General features: G+C 36.3%; 1 protein-coding gene across 7 annotated transcripts in view; it reads right to left on the reverse strand.

Annotated features, from left to right (window-relative positions):
• The window catches only part of LOC138182067 (rap guanine nucleotide exchange factor 2), a 247,751-nt gene that overhangs the window by 72,563 nt on the left and 155,808 nt on the right, over positions 1-19,380 (reverse strand). For 4 of the 7 annotated variants that reach the window (XM_069117598.1, XM_069117604.1, XM_069117601.1 and 1 more), the window contains exon 2: positions 2,520-3,210. The exons of the other annotated variants lie outside the window; for them this stretch is intronic. In XM_069117598.1, the coding sequence (XP_068973699.1) occupies positions 2,520-2,830 (311 nt within the window). In that variant the 5' untranslated portion in view covers positions 2,831-3,210. The remainder of the gene's footprint in view (positions 1-2,519; positions 3,211-19,380) is intronic. 7 annotated transcript variants of the gene reach the window in all.

Consider the following 19,380-nt stretch of genomic DNA (forward strand, 5'->3'; position numbering starts at 1 on the left):
AGTATTTTAATAATTTTGCTGTCATAAGAAAGAAGATTAAAATATTTAAGAAGAAGAATTAAAATATTTAAGAAGAAGAATTAAAATATTTTATTACGAGCTTTTTCCATTATTCTGTCTCTATTTCCCCTAATGATGTTCGAAGAATGTCCGCAATTTCGCTCAGAAAGTGTCTCTGCATTCGTGAAACACTACTGAGCCATTTGAACCTCCGACACTCGTATGCCAGAACGGATTTCCTTGGTCACTTGGTGACATTACATACTCCACTTAACCCGACTGGCTCTCGAACTTAGTCGACTTAATGAAATATTTCAGTCGATTCTGTTACCTCTATCAGTTCCCTGTGCGACTCATTATACGCTACTAAGTGAGTATAATTGCTACCAACGAAATAATCGAAATGACAAAAGTTTCTTTCTGGGTTTTATGTGTCAAAAGGTCTTCCCACGACCTTGTGAGACAGTTGGTCCCGTTGGATCTCATACACTCGAATAATATCGACATTTAGGGAAGTTACCTTCGAACAGATTTTAGAACTCCTTAGTAGAATATGATAGAATTTTTTAATTCCATAAAAGAACTCTTTATAGAATTCTTACAATACATAATATATAACTATAAAACAGATGACACAAAAATTCATTGTTTCTAAAAAGTTTGAATTTGTATCGCAATAACGCTTTATGCACTTGACTAATACTTGCATTTAAGAAAAATTAGTTTCTAATGAATTTTAAGAATTGCTAATCATTTCTGTAGCAATTTAGAGATTTAGTAGAAGACTCCTTACAAGATTATATTTGTAATAGGTTTTTATGCATCCGGCTAAAGGATATTTAGATCTAAGAAATTCTCTAATGCATTTTAAGAATCATTAATTATACTTTAATTATATATATAATATAGAAATTTCAAATATAATTTTATAGAAATAAAAGAAACGAGAGATCACGATTTTAAATTTAGATTTGATTTTCTTTTTCTTGGTTTCCCTGATTAATTAAACATAAAGTCTTCTATGAATTGTGCATACGCGAATAACGATTCTATTTAATCAAACACGTTGAAATCTCTCATAAACGCTTTCAAACGTCTATCGTTTCTCTACTTCTTTTCAAAGCCGTGCAACACTTCTGAGATTTGAAGAATCACTCATCCCCGCGTCATATCTTTCTCCAACAATAAATTTGATATTTATCAAGCACCTTTTCACCTGTCCCTATCTTTCCCTTTTTGTAGTCCACCTTACAGACCTGTAACTTCATAGCACACATGGTGTTCTCCGTATTCTTGTTCTTGCTCCTTGCTCGTTTATTTCGATTTCCGGCCGACTGTCAAGATTAGCCTCGCAATTGTCGGCTTATTCCATCCCAGGCGATTTCGATAGTCGAAACCCAAGTTATGTCGTTAAATTTCAATCAAGGTATCGCTGGTTGGCAGCGCGTACGACACCATGTAATTTCACGTGTCGTATATTTCGTACCGGCGAACGGGAATGAAGAAAAATAAAAATAAAACAGACCGAATGAGGAGAAAAGAGAAACAGCGAGAAGGAAAGGATCGGATAGAGGATATACGCAGGCTGGCTGTCGCGGTTTTATGGAGATTAATTGAAATATATTCAGATTGTAACGTACGTCCGTCTGAACGACCGCGTTACGCTGATTTATACCACGGATAAATTTTTGTTACGATGTTGCTTCAATAAAAGATGCACCGTCAGCGTGGACCAATTCCCCGTTAACGCGCAAAGAAAACGCCGATTTACGCCCAGACGTTCGTTTCTGCTCTGTTACATCGAAATTGCGTTAGCATCAACTTGACAAACCGAACAACGTACCAAATATCGAATGAGATAACGTAATAACAGATGCTGCTGTGATCGAAAGAGTCGAGTGGTGTAGAGTTTGAAGGATCAAATAAAAGATTGATTTATGACTAGGTGTAATGTTGTGCGTGGGATTGGATATTTTGTATGGAAAAAATTGGTTGATAATAGGTAATCCATTCTAGGGCGGAAGGGGTGTACAAGAGTCGGATTTACTGTTCGAATAATGCACGACCAGGTGATTTATGTTGCATCAGTGTTAATTTACGGTTACTGGTTCGGAGAATTAATTACCAACTGTGATTAATTTCTGCTATTTCGTATGGATTGGACGAATTTGCTTATAAACGTAAGGTAATATTACCTTTTAAAAAAATTAGTTTTTATTTCGTCGAACATATATATTTATATAGATACTATGTACCGTTGTACATTTTTCTGTTCTTTAATTTAATAGTTGAATAATGGTTAAGCGATAAATGATTTCTTCTAAGAAATTCCAAAATTCACTATACGGAGGATCATGAAAAGTTCTTCGGTACGTAATAAACAGAATTACGTAATTATCACAGAATTACCGAGATATAAAAGGTTAATAAAAGAAAAGAGAGAATAGATCATAATAGAAAAAAATATAACAGATATACCATATAAGATACCTATTTCTGATTGAAATTTCCAAACTCACCAGACGGAGAATCGCCTTCGAGGAAAAGCCGGAGGTGGCGGTGGCTGTACTCGATGGCTCCTATCGACGGATTCGCTTCTGAGAGCTTGGACAGCCTTTGGCACGGCCCTGAACGGCTCCTGCGGAGCCTTGGTGATCATACCAGAGGGCAGATTGCCATTTCCGACAGTGTCGTTAAAATTACTCGCGCCTCCGCCAACGCTTCCTCCGCCATGGAAGCTGTTCCATCTTCTGACAGGACCTCTATTAGCAACATGGTGTCCGCTTCCGGGGCCGCTGGGACCACGTAGTTGGCTCGTGTGCTTGTGCATCCTCTCACTTTCTCTTTTTCCTTCTCTTTCTCAGCCCTCGGTGATCCTCCACGACTCGGACGCCTCCTCCTTCGCCTCCATCCTTCCCGTTTTCTTCTCTTTTTATTATTTTGTCACCCGTTCTCGACGATCTGGACTACATCCTTCAGAACTTCCCTTCGTTGCCAATGTTCCTGCCTTCTCTCTCCTCCTTTTTTTAGTCGATCTTTCCTTTCTCTCGGTTTTTTATTTAAATTGGGAAGTCTTGTGACGTGTCTTTTTATTGAAATTGGGAAGTCCACTGATATATGTTACAATCAGAAAATTTTAGCGTTTTATCGAGATGGTTTCGTAGAGCAAGACCCTTCTTCCCAGTGACGATTTGGTAGCTGGAAGTCTGTCTGTCGAAAGGAATTCGAATTTTCCAGTTAGAATGTGTTTGCGTTGGATTCCGTAAATGTTCGTGAACCAGGCTTTCATCGATCAACGTTGGCCAGCTTTCAAGTAAGTTTCTCAGGATTAACGTTGCTGTCTGCAGGAGTTCCGAAGAATACTGCATCCTTAGGGGTTCTAAACTTCGCTTCGCGTGTATATTTGATTCGAGTAGAGCAAGGGTGTTACAGAATGTAATATAAGTAGTAATAAGTAGCATCTTTTTGGTATAGCTCAAATTAGACATTAGACTTTGTAGATATTTTCCATCGTTTTCTAAATAACAATAAACATAGACCGTGTTTCAAAATATAAAGCACGAATCCGAGAATTTTGTCATATTTCACGTTCTAAAGCGATGATTGTGAATTAAAGAATTTCAGTTAAGAAATAAAGACACAAATGATACATGTGCGCTAGGAATTCCACGAATTCCAAGAATCACACGAAGAAATAGGATTCTCAAGAATCCTTATTGGTTTGTCCCGACCATAATTAGAACCAAAACTAAACAACGCTTCCTATGATTAAGAATCACGACGAAACATCACGATTTCTTTCTCAATTAAAGAGATAAAGACACAAATCATTTACCTGCGCTAAAAATTACAAGATTCGCGTGAAGAGTCCGGATTCTCAAGACTTCTCGGTGGCCAATCTCGATCGTAATTAGATGTTTTCTACTAAGGACCTCCACGAAACTTCCAACTTCGCAACTTCTCTGGCAATTAAAACGATAAAGGCACAAAACGTTTACCCGCACTAAAAATTACAAGGTTCACTCGTAGAATCTGGATTCTCAAGAATCGTTAGTGGCTTGTCTCGATCTTAATTAAAACCAAAACGCAACGAGCTCCGCTTCCGTGTAGCCGTCGCGTAACGGAAGTCATTGTAAATAGAAGAACGGTGCGCAACTCCGCGGTCGTCGTCGTCGTCGTTCAAGAACGTACTATGTACTGTTTACAAAGCCGCGTGTCTCGTCGTCTAAAATTCTTCGGACGTGTCTAACACGATTTCATTACGTGACTAATCTGTTTTCACCATGCACCGCGTGTATCGCTAACGCGAGAGAGTAATGGCGCGGCGTCGCGATGTCGTATCCACCGCCTTTCTCCTAACGCCTTATCAATTTCAACCGTTTGCACAGTGTTCTGATAACAAAAGCGGGGGGAGGCGCCCGCCGATAAAATCCGAGACAGTCATAAAGGAATCGAGTGTCGCACGAATAGAGGCGTCGTATCGCCACCAACGATAAGTCCTTTGATCCGTCTTACGATTTCGAGAGCGTCGCCGATAAACGACTCGATGGTTCTGTGATAATGTCACGATTGAATCGGTCGTCGCCGATCGCCAGGGATATTTACCCTGTTCGTCGATTTTTACCGAAGAACCGAAGGAATATGGCTGCTCGGCTATGAAACTCGCCAACGATGGAACGGTATTATTGGAAAAACCGTTTTGATACTGACTGCTACATACTTTATGGAAACAGAGCGAATAGAACTCCACTTGTGGTCTCGTTCTGATCGTGTCGTTTTCGGCTTGGATGAGCTTGGAATTTTCGGACAATTTCGTAGATTTATTCTCCCGTGGTGGAAACATCGGAGTTTTCGAAGAATTCTTTTCGAAGTTTGATTGTAATTTTCAGGTTTCGGTCTGCGTGAAATTTTTATTGGAACATGGATTAATTTTTTACTTCGACGGAGCCATGGGGAATTTTGTGGAATTTTTTTGAGAATTCCAATCGCGACTCTTAGGTTTCGATTTGGGGAGAAAAGTTTGTCAGAATGTAGATTAATTACGGTTTGTGACAGAATTATTAGAATTCTTCCAACATTTGACATACACCACAAATGAAGAATCGTTACGTTCTAATTAATACGTAAATAAATATTCCGTAATGGTAAACACGTTTCATTTAACGTAATAGTAGCTTCATATTTATAGCTTTTATATTAAGGGGTAATAAAACAGTGAACATGAAAAAGTTTTATCAGAGCAATTACATCTAATGTTTGAACACAAGGGAAAATGATTTTCATTTAATTCCCAACATTAAGATTGTTCATTTTATTAGCTCGTATGTAATTCCTAAGCAATTACGTTGAAGCATCACTGTGAATTAATTATTTTCCTTCCTTATGCTTTCCTGCGTAACTTTTATCTCCATTATATTTAGTAGAATACACATTTCAAAGTTACTAACTTCGTGCGATTCTGGATAAATACTTCGAATTTAACAACCTTAATAATCTTTCAGAGTTCAGGCTAGTGGACAAAAAATTCTCAATGAAAAGAGAACAAAATGATTTCTGTTACATAATAGAAGATTCGCATAAAAAAGTGAGGACCGAATAGAAGGTTGAAGCTTTAAGAAACCAGAAACTCTGAGATTTCTCACAACCTGTCCTTCCCCTAATACCCCTTGGATCGAATCCTTTATGTTCTTTCATGGTTTCCGTTCGTACTGCTAACATTGTGGAACTTTTCATCGCCCAACAATTTGTCAGAATCGTATGTCCAAAACGATCTGATCTTTCGTAGACGCTTGCCGTTTGCGAGAAATTACAAGCAGATATATTAAAATTATGTTCGAAATTTAAAAATAAAAATTAATAATATCTCTAACAATATCTCAAAAATTCAAATGACATTGCAAATTAAGATATAATAATATTCTAGAAATATAATAACAGTAGATATATAAAGGATGTATAGAATATGATCTATAAAATAACGAAACAGAATATGTAGCTTGTCTTTCGAAAAGGTGTCGTGATTTTGTAATCAAGCAGGTTCAAATAAAACTCGGAAAACTTTAAAGGAAACGTTGTATCATGAACATGGCGTCTTTCTATGCTGCAGTCTGTAACAACTAGACATCCACCGTTACCTTTTTATGGGAAACCAGCTTATACCGTACGCCTTGAGTAAAAAAATACTAATTCGTATGAAGAACCGCTAAGATTCTCTTACCAGCTTGTATTGAAACATCGTCACAGCTATTACTCTTGCAACGTAAATTCTGCCAGAGAAAACAAGATTTTATCCCATACTTTCGACTTATACTTTATCACAGATTATTGCCTCTTTTCCCATTCTACCACAAATTATCTCACAGCTAATGTACCGCAATGTGCGCTATCGCTATTTTCCATAATTGTATTTTATTTTTTCAGCATCGATTACAGGGATCGTTAGATGATTTTCCACGTTTAATCTTAATCGAAACTTCTGTGCGTCACGTTCATACATTTAAGTGATTTATCTTCACAGTACACAACAGTATCTTCGCTCAAGTAAGAATCGTATTTGACATCCTAGAGTATTATTTCCGTTTCGTAAACATTTTCTCTGGAACGATGTATTCACATTATACATAACATAACGTAAGATACACAACATAAAATAATAAAACAGATCGTGACGTTGAAATTTTTATCCAAGTACATAGCTTTTGGAAAACAACGCACAAATGCTATTTTTCCCTTTTAAAAACCACTTCCACTATTAATGAAACAAATGAAATTAAAACGACCACATATAAAATAATAAAATAAATGAAATTAAAACGACCAAATATAAAATAATAAAACAAATCCAATTTCCCTATACTTATCGTAACTCTTTAAAAAAGAACACATTCATACTATTTCTCACCTTAGTTCTCCGATTATCGATCAAATGAATCAAATTATAAATCATACTAGACCCGGCGTTTATCTGTATAACTTTAAGAAAAACAAATTTTTAATTAAAAAGATGATAAGTTAAAGAGCACATATATGTAAAATAATAAAACGAATCAAATTCATACACAATCTGTTGAACCATTAACCGATTAATACTCTAAAAACTATTAAATTATAGCGAATATCTGCGTCGTGATATCACCGTTGATTGGAAAATTCACGAATCGCTCGAAATAGAAAATTCCATGGAAGCTGCGAACAAGAGAAACTCGGGGGAGGCATTTTTACTTTATCCCCAGTCAATTCGTCGACGTTCGCCCTTGCTGACGTTCCAGTACAAAGGAATTCGCCTTTTCTTTCGTACGTTTCCCCCGCGTCTACGACAAGAGGAAGACGAGCCGCTTCTCGAGCGCGTGCTCAAGAGGTTTTGCAAGCTCGCTGAATTTCTATACACCGGCTGGAGAATCTCTACCTACTCCTACCCTCTTTCTTAAACCTATTCCTCCTCGGGGACCTCTTATGCACTTCACTGTACGCCGTTACTAAGACTTTCCCACGGCCGTGTCCCCCAGGTAATCTCTGTGTCTTTCGGATTTGAAACTGGCCGCAGGCAACCGAAGCGCGTAGATACGCGTCTCTGTTCACCGACACATCTCGCGAACAAGCTTTCGCTATTTTTTCTTTGATATTTTAGTGTTTCCGGGTGTTTTCAAACAGCTGTGCGCGCTTGGATGCTCGCGGAGAATAATTTAGCGACTAAGGATGTTTGTCAGTTTGATTAGCTGCAAGGTATAATTTATAGAGTTTATTTTAGAACTTTAGAATCTTCGTATTTTAGATATTTCGAATAGTAGAATTTTAGAATTTTTAGATATTTCAAATTGCAGAATTTTCAGATATTTCGAAGTCTACGTAAAACGGAATCTCGCTAATAACGTTAAGAAACTGAGAGTCATCGAAACGTCATTAATTTTCACGAGATGTTTTTAACGACATCGGCGAATTTAGTTAGTATATTGTAGTATAGCGTAGTTAGTATATTTACTAATCTTATCTCTCTCGTACATCACTACATATTTCGCTCGTATTCAGGCTCTGGATGGATTCAAGTATTTAATCCAGTAAGTTTTAGATCCCATTTAAAGCCTAAACAAGCCAAGACAACGAAATAAGGTGAGATAGGTAAATTCAGCCAAGTGTCAAACGGTAGTAAGTTTCAAGTATCAGCATCTCTCGAGACAAAAGCAGCCAAGACCGTGTACAGCAGTTCATTTTAAGGTCAGAAACGTATAACGTCCTTGGAACAGAACTGAGAAACTTATTGTGTACAGTGTACATAGTCTTCAATAGGATTCTCGATATTTATTCCAAGTCTATTGTTTCGATACTTAAGATATTTACAAAAGGTATTAAAAAATCTGTTCAAACCAAGAGTTTAAATTTGTATTACTCCTCAAGAAGAATAGAATGTCGCAGGTTCTATGACTGATGCTCTAAAATTAATTGTACTGGAACTATAACAATTTTTATGTTGGGTTAATAATTGTAAAAAATACTTGTATCAATATTTATATTTTATCCTTCAAGTATCTAAATAGAACAAAAAATCGCAACAAAGACTGAAAAGTGATACAAGTGCAGAATGCACACAATTAAAGCCCAATCAAAACTTATCTCATATAAAAAGAATCAAATGAAACTTATATCTATAATTCTCAACTTTCACCCTATTTATCGCTATTCAAGTATTCCCATGGTGATACTTTCTCAAATCAGGTATCCATAATTCTGACGATTTTTCAAAATCCTTCCCATCGTTCTTATTTCTCCCAAGTTTCTCATTATTTCTACTATCGATTAAACTTCCAACCCATTTACTTTCTTCTCTCCTCTTCAACAAACGACCAAGTAACCGAAGTCTACCTAAAATTCCTTCTCAAACTTCCAAAAAGTTCCACGACCATAGTCCTGAAGAAACAGAGCCGCGGTTAAATTTCGCCAAAACTGGTGCACGGAACTCGAGTCGACCAAAGTGATCGTAAAAAAGTTTTGCAACCCCATGAACGGCCAGTTCTTTTACACGAGTCTCGTTACTAGTTGTTTAAACATTCTAGCGCCGGGCTCGAGTGTTTGCGAACGCGTCTGCGCAAACGTGACTTGCAAAAGTTTCACAAACCGTGAGACTGACGAGTGACCATAATCGTAGAGGTTGTTTCAAGCAGAGCCAATCTTTAGAAAATTCTCAACTTTTTCAACCCCTACCTAGAGACCGCGTTTCACCGAGGCACTACTGCATGAATCGCAGGTGCAAGAATTCCTCTTGGAATTTTCAGGTAAGTCGACGGACTCTGCATCCGTTTCGTCTAGAATTCGTAGAATCCCGTCCCTGGTCGATGAATCTTTTAAGAAAGTTTCTTGGGGAATTGCGATACAGGTTGAGTTTCTTGAATAATTTGCGGATCGAGTGGTTTTTGCTCTCGTTTTGGAATTGTGAGATGAGTGCGATGCGTTGCAAGGTTTCTAAACTAAACTTTAATTTCACACGTATTTTATAACATTTTATGTTATAAAATTTAGTTTGCATATATTGTGAGATACATCAAATTTTCTTGCTTTCGTCTTTTTTTCTTTAATTTGATTTTATTGAGTATTACTCATCAAAATTATTTTTTATTACCCTTTGTTCTTTTGTTGTAAATTTTGTAATGTTTCAATTTGTCAAGTTATCTTTCGTAAGAGAGTAAGATGCAACATTACTAATGGTTAATATGGAATGAAGTTTATTTTGATAAATATTTATTTTTCCATATAACACGTATCTTGTTTACGAAATTTTTATTTTTCTCGGTATATCGCCGGTTTTAGCCTAGAATTTCATAGTTTTGGTAGCAATAGAGCAGCGTGTGCAGCGTATGCACGGAGGAATGTGCATTATTTATAAACCGTATTTGAGATATTTGTACAATGTGGAATCAAATATCGGAGAAATCTGGTATATTGCTTTTCGAATATTGATTGAATTGTTTATACATGTAAACCTGCCCTAGTTTCATTTTTAAATTCTATTTCTGAATTTCTCTCAAACGATATCCTATAAAATTATACGTTTTATTCGTTTCATTAAATTACTAGAAAAGTTCTGTCAGCAAAAGTTTTCAAGTGGAAGGAGAAATTATATATGTATGTACCTATATTAACTTGAAACTTCGTCGTTAACTGCTTCCACCTACGCAGGTAAACTTTTACAATGAAATTAATACCTTCTTACGAAGTCTTAATAAGTTAAACTCGGTATCAGTAGAAAGACCACGTTTAAGTTTCATGCCGAGTCGTCACGCAATCTAAGTGGGTGTAAAATCATACTTTTTCTTAAATATCATGTTAAACTACGTCACGTTAAATCACTGCATAATAATACACGATTAGACTATACTGGCAATATACGATGAGAAAAATTATTACCCTACTTATCTCGTGTATGTATTATCAATGTGTCACACTTTTAAAATAAAATTAAGATTTACATAGCGATAGCAGAAAATAATAATCTGTCATTTCTCACGCGTACGCATTTAATAGATACTAGTTAATAACATCTTATTTCTATATATAGAACATTACACAACGTTAGATCCAACTATCCACAAAATTCGCTTTCGATGAACGTCGCTAAAAAAATAAGCAAGAAAAAATAAAACAATATCGTAGACTTAATCGATACTAAATATTATAGGAAGTATCCTACTTTGGACATTTTACACATTTTCACCTGCGCTTTCCGAATCTTAAATTTCCCAAAAAGGCATAAACACTCACAGTTCGACCACGAGTAAAACTAAAACCAACGATGTAACTAAAAACCACAATACTACGTCGACGTACCTCTACGATTCCCTTTTGATCAATCGTTCGACGATCGTCTATACCAGAAATCTGTATCTACACCAGCTTTTTCTACTTTTAACTCATCTATCACACGGTCAACGAGTATGAATGCGTCGTTGTCGCTTATCAGTCCCCTATATGTTGGTTCTATAGCGAGACACAGTTACGTTACCGCGCTATAACACCAACCGAAAGTTTCGCAGGCCCCTCCATCGCCCATCAACTTCCATCACAGGACAAAAGGAATCCTAGTGATAACGAAAAGTTCGTCGCCGTTGCGTTTAACAAGCCAGCCGCCGTTTAACAACGAACCAACGAGCGAAACAATTCCTGCTACACGTGAATACGCGTACCAACGATAAGCCGAGACAACCGAGGAAGAAGGAGAATTTCCAGGTGAAGTTACACGAACCGTGTCTTCCGGTGTACAACTAGTTGCTCGATTATTAATTTAATTAATTTTTAATTGTTCCTGGGGGTATAGTTACGTTAGTTCTCTTACTTATCGGTTCTTTGACGTGTAAGTGGACTACTCTTGTTTTTATGGGAATTTCGGCTCAGGTCGTCAGCTTGATGAATAGGATCGTTTTGAGCGAGAAGTTATACGTCGGTGATTAAAGCGAACTGGGAGAGCTGTTGCGAGTTGGTTATTTTAAGGGAGAAGGTTTTTTTTATTGAGTATTTTAGTTTGCAGATTTCCAGTTGGGTTTTGGTACGATTTTTGGAATAGAAATTATTAGAATAAAAAAGTCGGCAGAGTTGCTACGAGAGTCTTCCAGTTTAATATAAATTTTAGAATTTCCTGTAAATTACAAATGCGATGTTTTTGCATTGGCAATGTTAAGCAACGTGTAAAAATTTATGAATTTCTATAGCTTCCGTTTGTTTCGAAGTATGGATTTGTATAAAATATGCGCAGTATATAGGTTATATTAAATTCCAACATTTCATTAATACGATGTCAAATTTATGACAAAGTTTATAGTAGGAATTTATATTAAAATTTTGAAATTCATATTATTTGTCAATAATTTCACGTAGTGAGTACAAACGGGTACCATTTAACGATCGAAGGCGTTTGGAATACCGGAACAAAATGATTTGAGAATTCAAAGAGCGTTATAATAATTTTAAACAAAATGATTGAACAAATGAAATGAACAAAACATCATCAGATATTCCGAGCTTTTTCTAACGAATTTTCACTCCCTTCTCACTAAAAATATTATGTCTAATTCGTATTAAAATCCGTAAGAGCTAAAATAAATCAATTCCCTTTTATTCGCCTTTAATCTTCTCACCGGCAAAATCTTTCAACAGGTTCTTTCAACATTGATTCAGTAATCAATATTTAAACTCTTAAAATTTTTGCTATTTCTCTCGTAACGAGAAGTGGTTGAATGCTGTCGTAAAGTAATTATTGACAGAAGGTCATAAAGCAGAATACATTTAAATAGTCAAACTACAAAATTTCGTAGACTTCGATCAACTATATAATCCCTCTCGTTCGTTTCAGTTACAAACTTAGTCCGTAAAATTTCCTGACCGAAACAAAGTTACGTGACTACATTGGATTGATCATATTCAGTGGTTGGTACATTTTAACGTTTTTACTGAAATGCCCAGAATTGCGTTTGTACTGCTACGTATTAAGAACAGTTAAAGCTTCGTTGCAAGGAGAACTAAAAATAGTTTACTCTTGCAGTTACTTATTATCTATTATTTATTCATTCCACTTGCTATTGTTAACCTTCCAGTGAATGCATACTTTAGATACTTATTGAATATTTTCGACATGAACGTGTTTTATTAATTATTCGCGATTTGATTGCATTACTGCAAACACGATAAGTACTAATGATTTATTTGATTTCCACCTCGCGACCAAGAAATACGATTTGGTTACAATTTTCCTAATCATGCATTTCTTCATCCGATCTTTTCGTTCCATCTTGCATACTTTATTCTTAACCATACGCTCATACGCTATCCTTGACCTAGTTACTACATTCCAAGAGTCTATGTTAGAAGTTTTACCTATTCTAAAACAACTATTTCCGTCAGCCATCCCTGTTGCCAACTGTTTGTCTATTGCACCTTCTAATCTTTGGTATGTCTTCCACCATTTGTATTACTTCAAGCACAATATTTTCTATATTTTATAAATCGATAAGATGTATTCACTGACGATTGTAACACCCATTTGTAGCAGATGAAAAGAAACGATATTCTTTCAAGGTTTATTACTGCAAACACTTAAACGCTGAGGGCCCATCGTGTCACTTTGTCTCTGTATATATTTTATATTATCTTAATTATTCGTTATACAAAATTCCTACTAAATATCCTTCTCTGCAGTAGACGTATTAATTAGAGAAAGTAAATCTAAATTAACTAACTAAACATGTCGATAAAACGAGATTTACAACCCGAAAAACTATCGTTATTAAAACGTTTTAATTGCTCGCATATAAACGACGTAATAAACGAGTTACGAGCACCGCTCAATTATACTCTGTCTGGATGGATTATGCTTCTATCTGGACACTAGAGAACATCGGCGACATTCGATTCTGCAATCCGTTGAACGTTCCATTGAAGAGTAATGATTCACGCGGCGAAATCGTTCGACGAGAAAGCAATCTGTTTCCCATCGTGGATGAACCGACAGATAACATCGGCTAGTCACCAGGTGAACCGGCCAGATACGAAAAAAGATAACATTTACACGTAGAGAATATATATCCATAACTCGGTCTGGTCAATATTTGATTGGATTCGCGCGACATTTACTTTGTTCCCCGTAAAAATTATCCGGGTTTACGCTTTTCCATACGGTGCTTTCCCAAACTGCTTACGCGTTTTCCACGCGTCACGCCCATACATTCGCAACTTTCTTCTATCTCTGTGTTGATTGCGTCCAACTTTGTTTGCTCTAGCTCACGTTACGTTTTTTTTTTCTTTTTTTTTTTTTGGAGGTAAAAATAACGCGATCGATCGTTTTTTACTAGGAATTTCACGCGCAAACGGAATAAGATAATTATTCCATGAGTTTTATGCTATTTGGTGAATTTTTCCTGGCATTGTTAGCGCACTGTAGCTGTTTATGTATTTATAGGAATTTTAAAGATATAAAAAATGCACGGAATGACAAAATTCGTCATACCGAATATTTAATGTTCAAATATTTAATACATAAATTTAATTTCCTTTCTTTAGTTCTCTACACGAAAAGAACGAAGGCATATGAGAAAGAATATAATACAAAGAGAAAAGCGAGTTATTATACAAGATATTTTGCAAATAATTATTCAAACCCTCCAAAATATACATCTATAAAATTTCTATGAAAGATTACAAATTCTCGTTATTTCGACCGAACTAATAATCCTTGTGTTATTTATTACTATTTCATTACATTTCTTAACTATCCAATAATTGGACCAGTTCATGCATCAACCACACGTTTTCAATCATTCCAAGTCGCACAGTTCCCTGCAATCGGCAAGCATCGCATATATCGCATTCTCTGCGAAGCAGAGCATGACTTTGCTTCTGACTTTATCAGCGATCCGGGACCCATAAAATTGCTAATGGCATTTGTTATCTTTTTCGCCATGTAGAACCGTCGTAATATCGGCGATAACGTACCGATGACGATCATCGTCCGGATCCCAACTTATAATACCTCTACACGACGCTAGTCTGAAGTTTCCCCACAGAAATGAATGTTCCGTTACGTCGGTAATTACCCTTTCACAATACAGCTTGATATTATGCAACGATGTAACAGGGAAATGATAAGAAAAACCTATATCGAGTGGACCTTGAAAGTTCGAGCCGTTTCAGCCTTGAGAGTTTTGTATCCTTTTCCAACCACTGTGCACCGTTACAAGGGATAAAAATTGAATAAATATCCAAGTAACGTTTTATACGTCGTAAGTTTCGATTTGAAGATTTCTTTAGTGGATATTGGAATTTATATTGGTAACAAGACTATTCAATTCCATTTTTGTAACTTCTAAAAGGCTATATGAATTCTTCTTTTATGGATATTTAAATTTATAAACTGACGAAAGCTTTAATCTTGGACGAATTTCTTTGGAGAGAACTTGAAGTGAATTCTACAGCGAAATTTCGCAAATCTGTCTAATACTTTTTCTGTTGCTTTTATAAAAAGTTGAACAAACATCTAGATTAAATTTTACATCTTTTAACATTTTATTTAATTATCTGTGTAATCTGTATCGTGATAATAAATCAGAAAATTTGATCGATGATAAATTTACAAATTGAGAAAAGGTTTCGAGAAGAAGAGAATTTTGGAGGAATTTCTTTATATAAAGTTTTGAAACTTGCTTTTCGCGTTTGAGAAATAAAATTTTCTAAATTATATTTTCAATATTTTTGCGTTTCTTTATTTTTGAAAACTTGTTCAATTTGCTTTCCGCAGTTCCTATGGACGAATATAGAGATTTCATTCCCTGATAACAATCTACAAAATAATTTCCTCGATTCATCCTCAATTTCACGAACGTTGGTTTCGTTTATTGGCTCATTTCGTCGATTTTAATAAGTGCAGGCAAATTGGACTTTAAGGACGTGAAAAATCAGTAGGTGCAACCTACGCGAATAATATCGAGCACGATATTAAATCTGATACATCGACGAAACAATTTTTTAAAGAGATGGATAAAGAGAGAGCGACAGTCGAGATGCTACATCGATGAATGGAAAATCGCTCGGACGATTTCGAACAAAAATACATTGCCTTCAATTCCAATCCCAATTTCTTTTCATCTTTGTTAGAAGCACCGGAGAAAAAAGGGTTCGTTTGGATGCCCCATACAAAATATGTTATAAACAGAGGATTCTTTCAAATAGACTTTCATTATCCTAATGCCTCATTCTAACGACCGTACCAAGAAAATCAATAAGAACACTATTGTGCTCCTACTTACGCAAACAGTTACGTAAATCCATGCAAGAAACTCATTACTTGTTTCTTCCGTGACTTTTAATTTATTATACTAAGCCAAGCTTATCAGAAGATACCATAAAACGAAAATGATATGAATTCATTTATGTATTCAACGAGCAGGAAGCCTTTAATAAACGAGCAGGCATATAAGATTACTCGGTCAATTATCTTAGAAACGAAATAATCAAATTCTCATAGCAATTAACACAAGCTTAAAGAAGTTGAAAGAGAACCTTATCGAATCTTGAAGCACGTTGCTTCATTGAATATTACTAAAAACACGAGAACTTTCTATGGTACGTATTTCTCAAGGAGAATACATCAACAAACACTCGATCTTCTAAGTGGAGCGTAAAATATTCGTAGTCGAAATGGTTTTGCGAGAAACAACTGGTATAGTCGTTAACGATGCTTCGACGTTGCTCGCAGTTGACTATTCTTACAATGAAATGACAAAGAAGCCGCGGAGATTGAAGAAAATTGTGAACGTAGTCACTGTGACAAGAAGACCAGTCGTCAAACTAATAAATGAAAGAGCAAGAAGAAGAAGCTAGAGCAGCGGATAGACGGAAAAAAGGCCAATCAAGAGAGAATCCTTGCCGTGCAAGGACAACAAACCCCAGTTATTGTTGCTTCCTGTCCTAATCCCAACGATCCTGCGACTTTCTCTCGCAGGTTCTGCTAACGAGCGCCATTCCCATAAGCTTTTGGCTCGGTGCTCTTTTATCTATCCACCTCTGACCGAAAGACAAACTCGCAGAATCTCTGTTTTTCGATCTTCGTATTGTTTTCGAGGATCTTAGGGTGCGAGTTCGTGCCTAAGTCACGTGAGAAGGAATATCGATCAACTAGGTTGCAAATAAACGAGCTTGCAAGGACAACATGTGGTCTGAGAAGACAGAATAGCAATTTGTGATAATCCTTGGTAAAAATATAGCTTCCTTCCAGGTTCGTTTTCAACAGCTATTGTGTGGTTTTTAGGGTGGGAATGAGATTTTACTATTCACACGATGAATTCGGCGAGTTCTCTTAAGCACAGATTAGTTCACCGAATTTGGTTGGCTGTAGAGATGTAGAACAGGGTGACTGGAACTTTGCTTCTATTTGACACGAGTTTTTATTCAAATTTGAATTCTGGAAATTAATGGTATAAGCATTAACGCGTTTGCAATTTATTTGTAACACGATTTATAGAGAAATAATTCCACTGATTAGATCATTTACATAACAATCGTCAAAAATATTTTAGAACACAATACCTCGAGAAGATAATCAACGAGACAAATACAACTGTATGTTATGTGATGTATAGAAATTATGAACTTTAAATTATTGTTGCATTTTCACTAAATTAATAAAATTTCAATAAAATTGATAATATCTTAACTGAAACAACTTCCTACCTAATTTGTCCTAGTTCTGAAATGAATATAATAACTGTCCTGAAATTTTCTCACAGGGATATAAGAACTACTCGAACCAATTAAAAGGGGCTTCAGATAATCAAACAAGATCACCTGCAGCTATCTTCTAAATTCTAAATCACCAACTCTCAAAGAATACTAGAATGTTCAATTTCGATGTCCAACAACTGTTCGCTCAAAAATTTCCATTACTTTATATACCATCCGCCAAGTTCTCTATCACTCTCGAAGATGCGCCTTGTGTTACGTTCCGAAATGGAACGCGTCGGTGTCAAAGGCGATTTTCCACTCGAATTTACACACGCCGAACGTTACCACGGAATTGCTTGGATCGTTGCTACATGTACATTGCTGCATGTACGAAGCTGGAAATTCACGAGGACGTAGACGGACGTTGAACGCATTGCTGGCTGCGCGCATTCGTATTTATGGTCCACGTTCTGAATTACGATACGCGCGTTTCCGTTAACGAGAGGTAGAATCTTGTTCCATGGGTGGCCAGACGAGGACAGAAAATGGTGAAAAGGGTGAGCAACGGAAGAATAAAGGAGAAACAGAGAGAGAATATACAGGGTGTCTCAAAGTACGTATGTTCTAGATATCACAACGATGAAGGAAATTTGTGTACACGAATGTCGTTTGAGGCTTATTTTTCAAGTTACAAACTATAATAGTACTTTCTCTGCCTCATTCTAATATGACGGTCAAAATCAGGAAGCTATTCGGTTTCTAGATAAAACAACGAGAAACATACAAAAAAGATAAAAATATCTTTTCAAAATTTTTTTGCTCCAAACTCGTATTTACATAAGGATCTATCGAAATATGTTTCTTCAAAATTAAAACTACATGGCTTTTTTCCGATATAGGTTAGAAATATACAGCGTGAATAAAATAAAACGACAAATTTGTCAGCTGACTCATCGACACCTTGTCTTTATCACAAGGCATTGTCTGTAATTCGAAAAATAAGTCTCAAACGACATTCTTGCATACGAACTTTTTTCACCTCTTTGATGTCTAGAACCGACCCTAATAACCCTTACATATTTTGTGACACCCTGTATATTGATTTGCAGGCCGACAAAGGCTCGCTTCATACGCTTAGCACAGTGGAAAGCTGGTTAAACGAGGGCGGCAACCAGCTTTATGGCTTTACATGGTGACCACTGTGGTGTATGCACTTCCCATGCATCTCTGAATCGGTCGATCGCAGTCTCTGCTCTGACTCCTGTCTGCATCGACAAATTATGTGGCCGAATGAGTCCTGAAGTGGCCGGGAAAACGCATCGATCCGGCCGCTGCCGCTCTCTCGTTTTACTCTTCTCTCTGTCGTCTTTGTTAGACACATAAGACCACTCGAATGCCTAGCGTCGTTTTCTGTTGGCAAAATACTACGACCAAGGTTCGACGTCCTTTCGCGAGACGAAGATCGGATGAAGAGGTGTCGCCGAGCGGAAAATTAGATCCATCGTCGAGGTGAGAATCCGAGTGGAGCTTCGACTTAATGTGGACGATGGCTCTCTGATGATACAAGATGAAGCTTGTTTGTGGAAATTTGTTTCTGTTCCATTCGAAGGTTGATTTATTGCGGAAAATTTGATAGACGTCATTGAGAGATTTTGGAGAGTTTTCGATGTTACGAAGATAACGTAATTATTATTTACGTTTTAATTTAGATGAGGTTATCGTAGAAGCTAGCGATGCGATGATTCTTTGATGGAAGCTTCTTCTGTGAGTTTGTAAATACAAATTTATCGGACTGATAGTTTGGTTAGTTAAAATTAATAATGGATGAGTCTATTGCTATCAATTAAGATTTCGAACATATGCAATCAATATTTTACTAATATCTTGATTTAAGTTGGATTAACGTAGAAGCTAATTCTGCGATAATCCTTCGATAGGAGTTGCTTCTATAATTTTGTGCCTTTTTCATTCAAAACTTAAAGTTCGATAAAAAAGTGTAGAAATATTATGATAGCGGAACAATTAGATTTTGTTCAGACTTATTCAATGAAATTTAATGTACTCGTATTACCTATATGGAAAGTTCCTTCCCATAGCGATCCTAGGTTAGTGGTAAAACAATTTCTATGAAAGTCGTGCAAATACTGAAAATCCTCTGTTTCGCGTAAAATTTCCCATTCCGTGATA

The sequence above is a fragment of the Bombus flavifrons genome, chromosome 7 (assembly GCF_040668555.2).
Source record: "Bombus flavifrons isolate JBK064 chromosome 7, iyBomFlav1_principal, whole genome shotgun sequence".
Lineage (NCBI taxonomy): Eukaryota > Metazoa > Arthropoda > Insecta > Hymenoptera > Apidae > Bombus > Bombus flavifrons.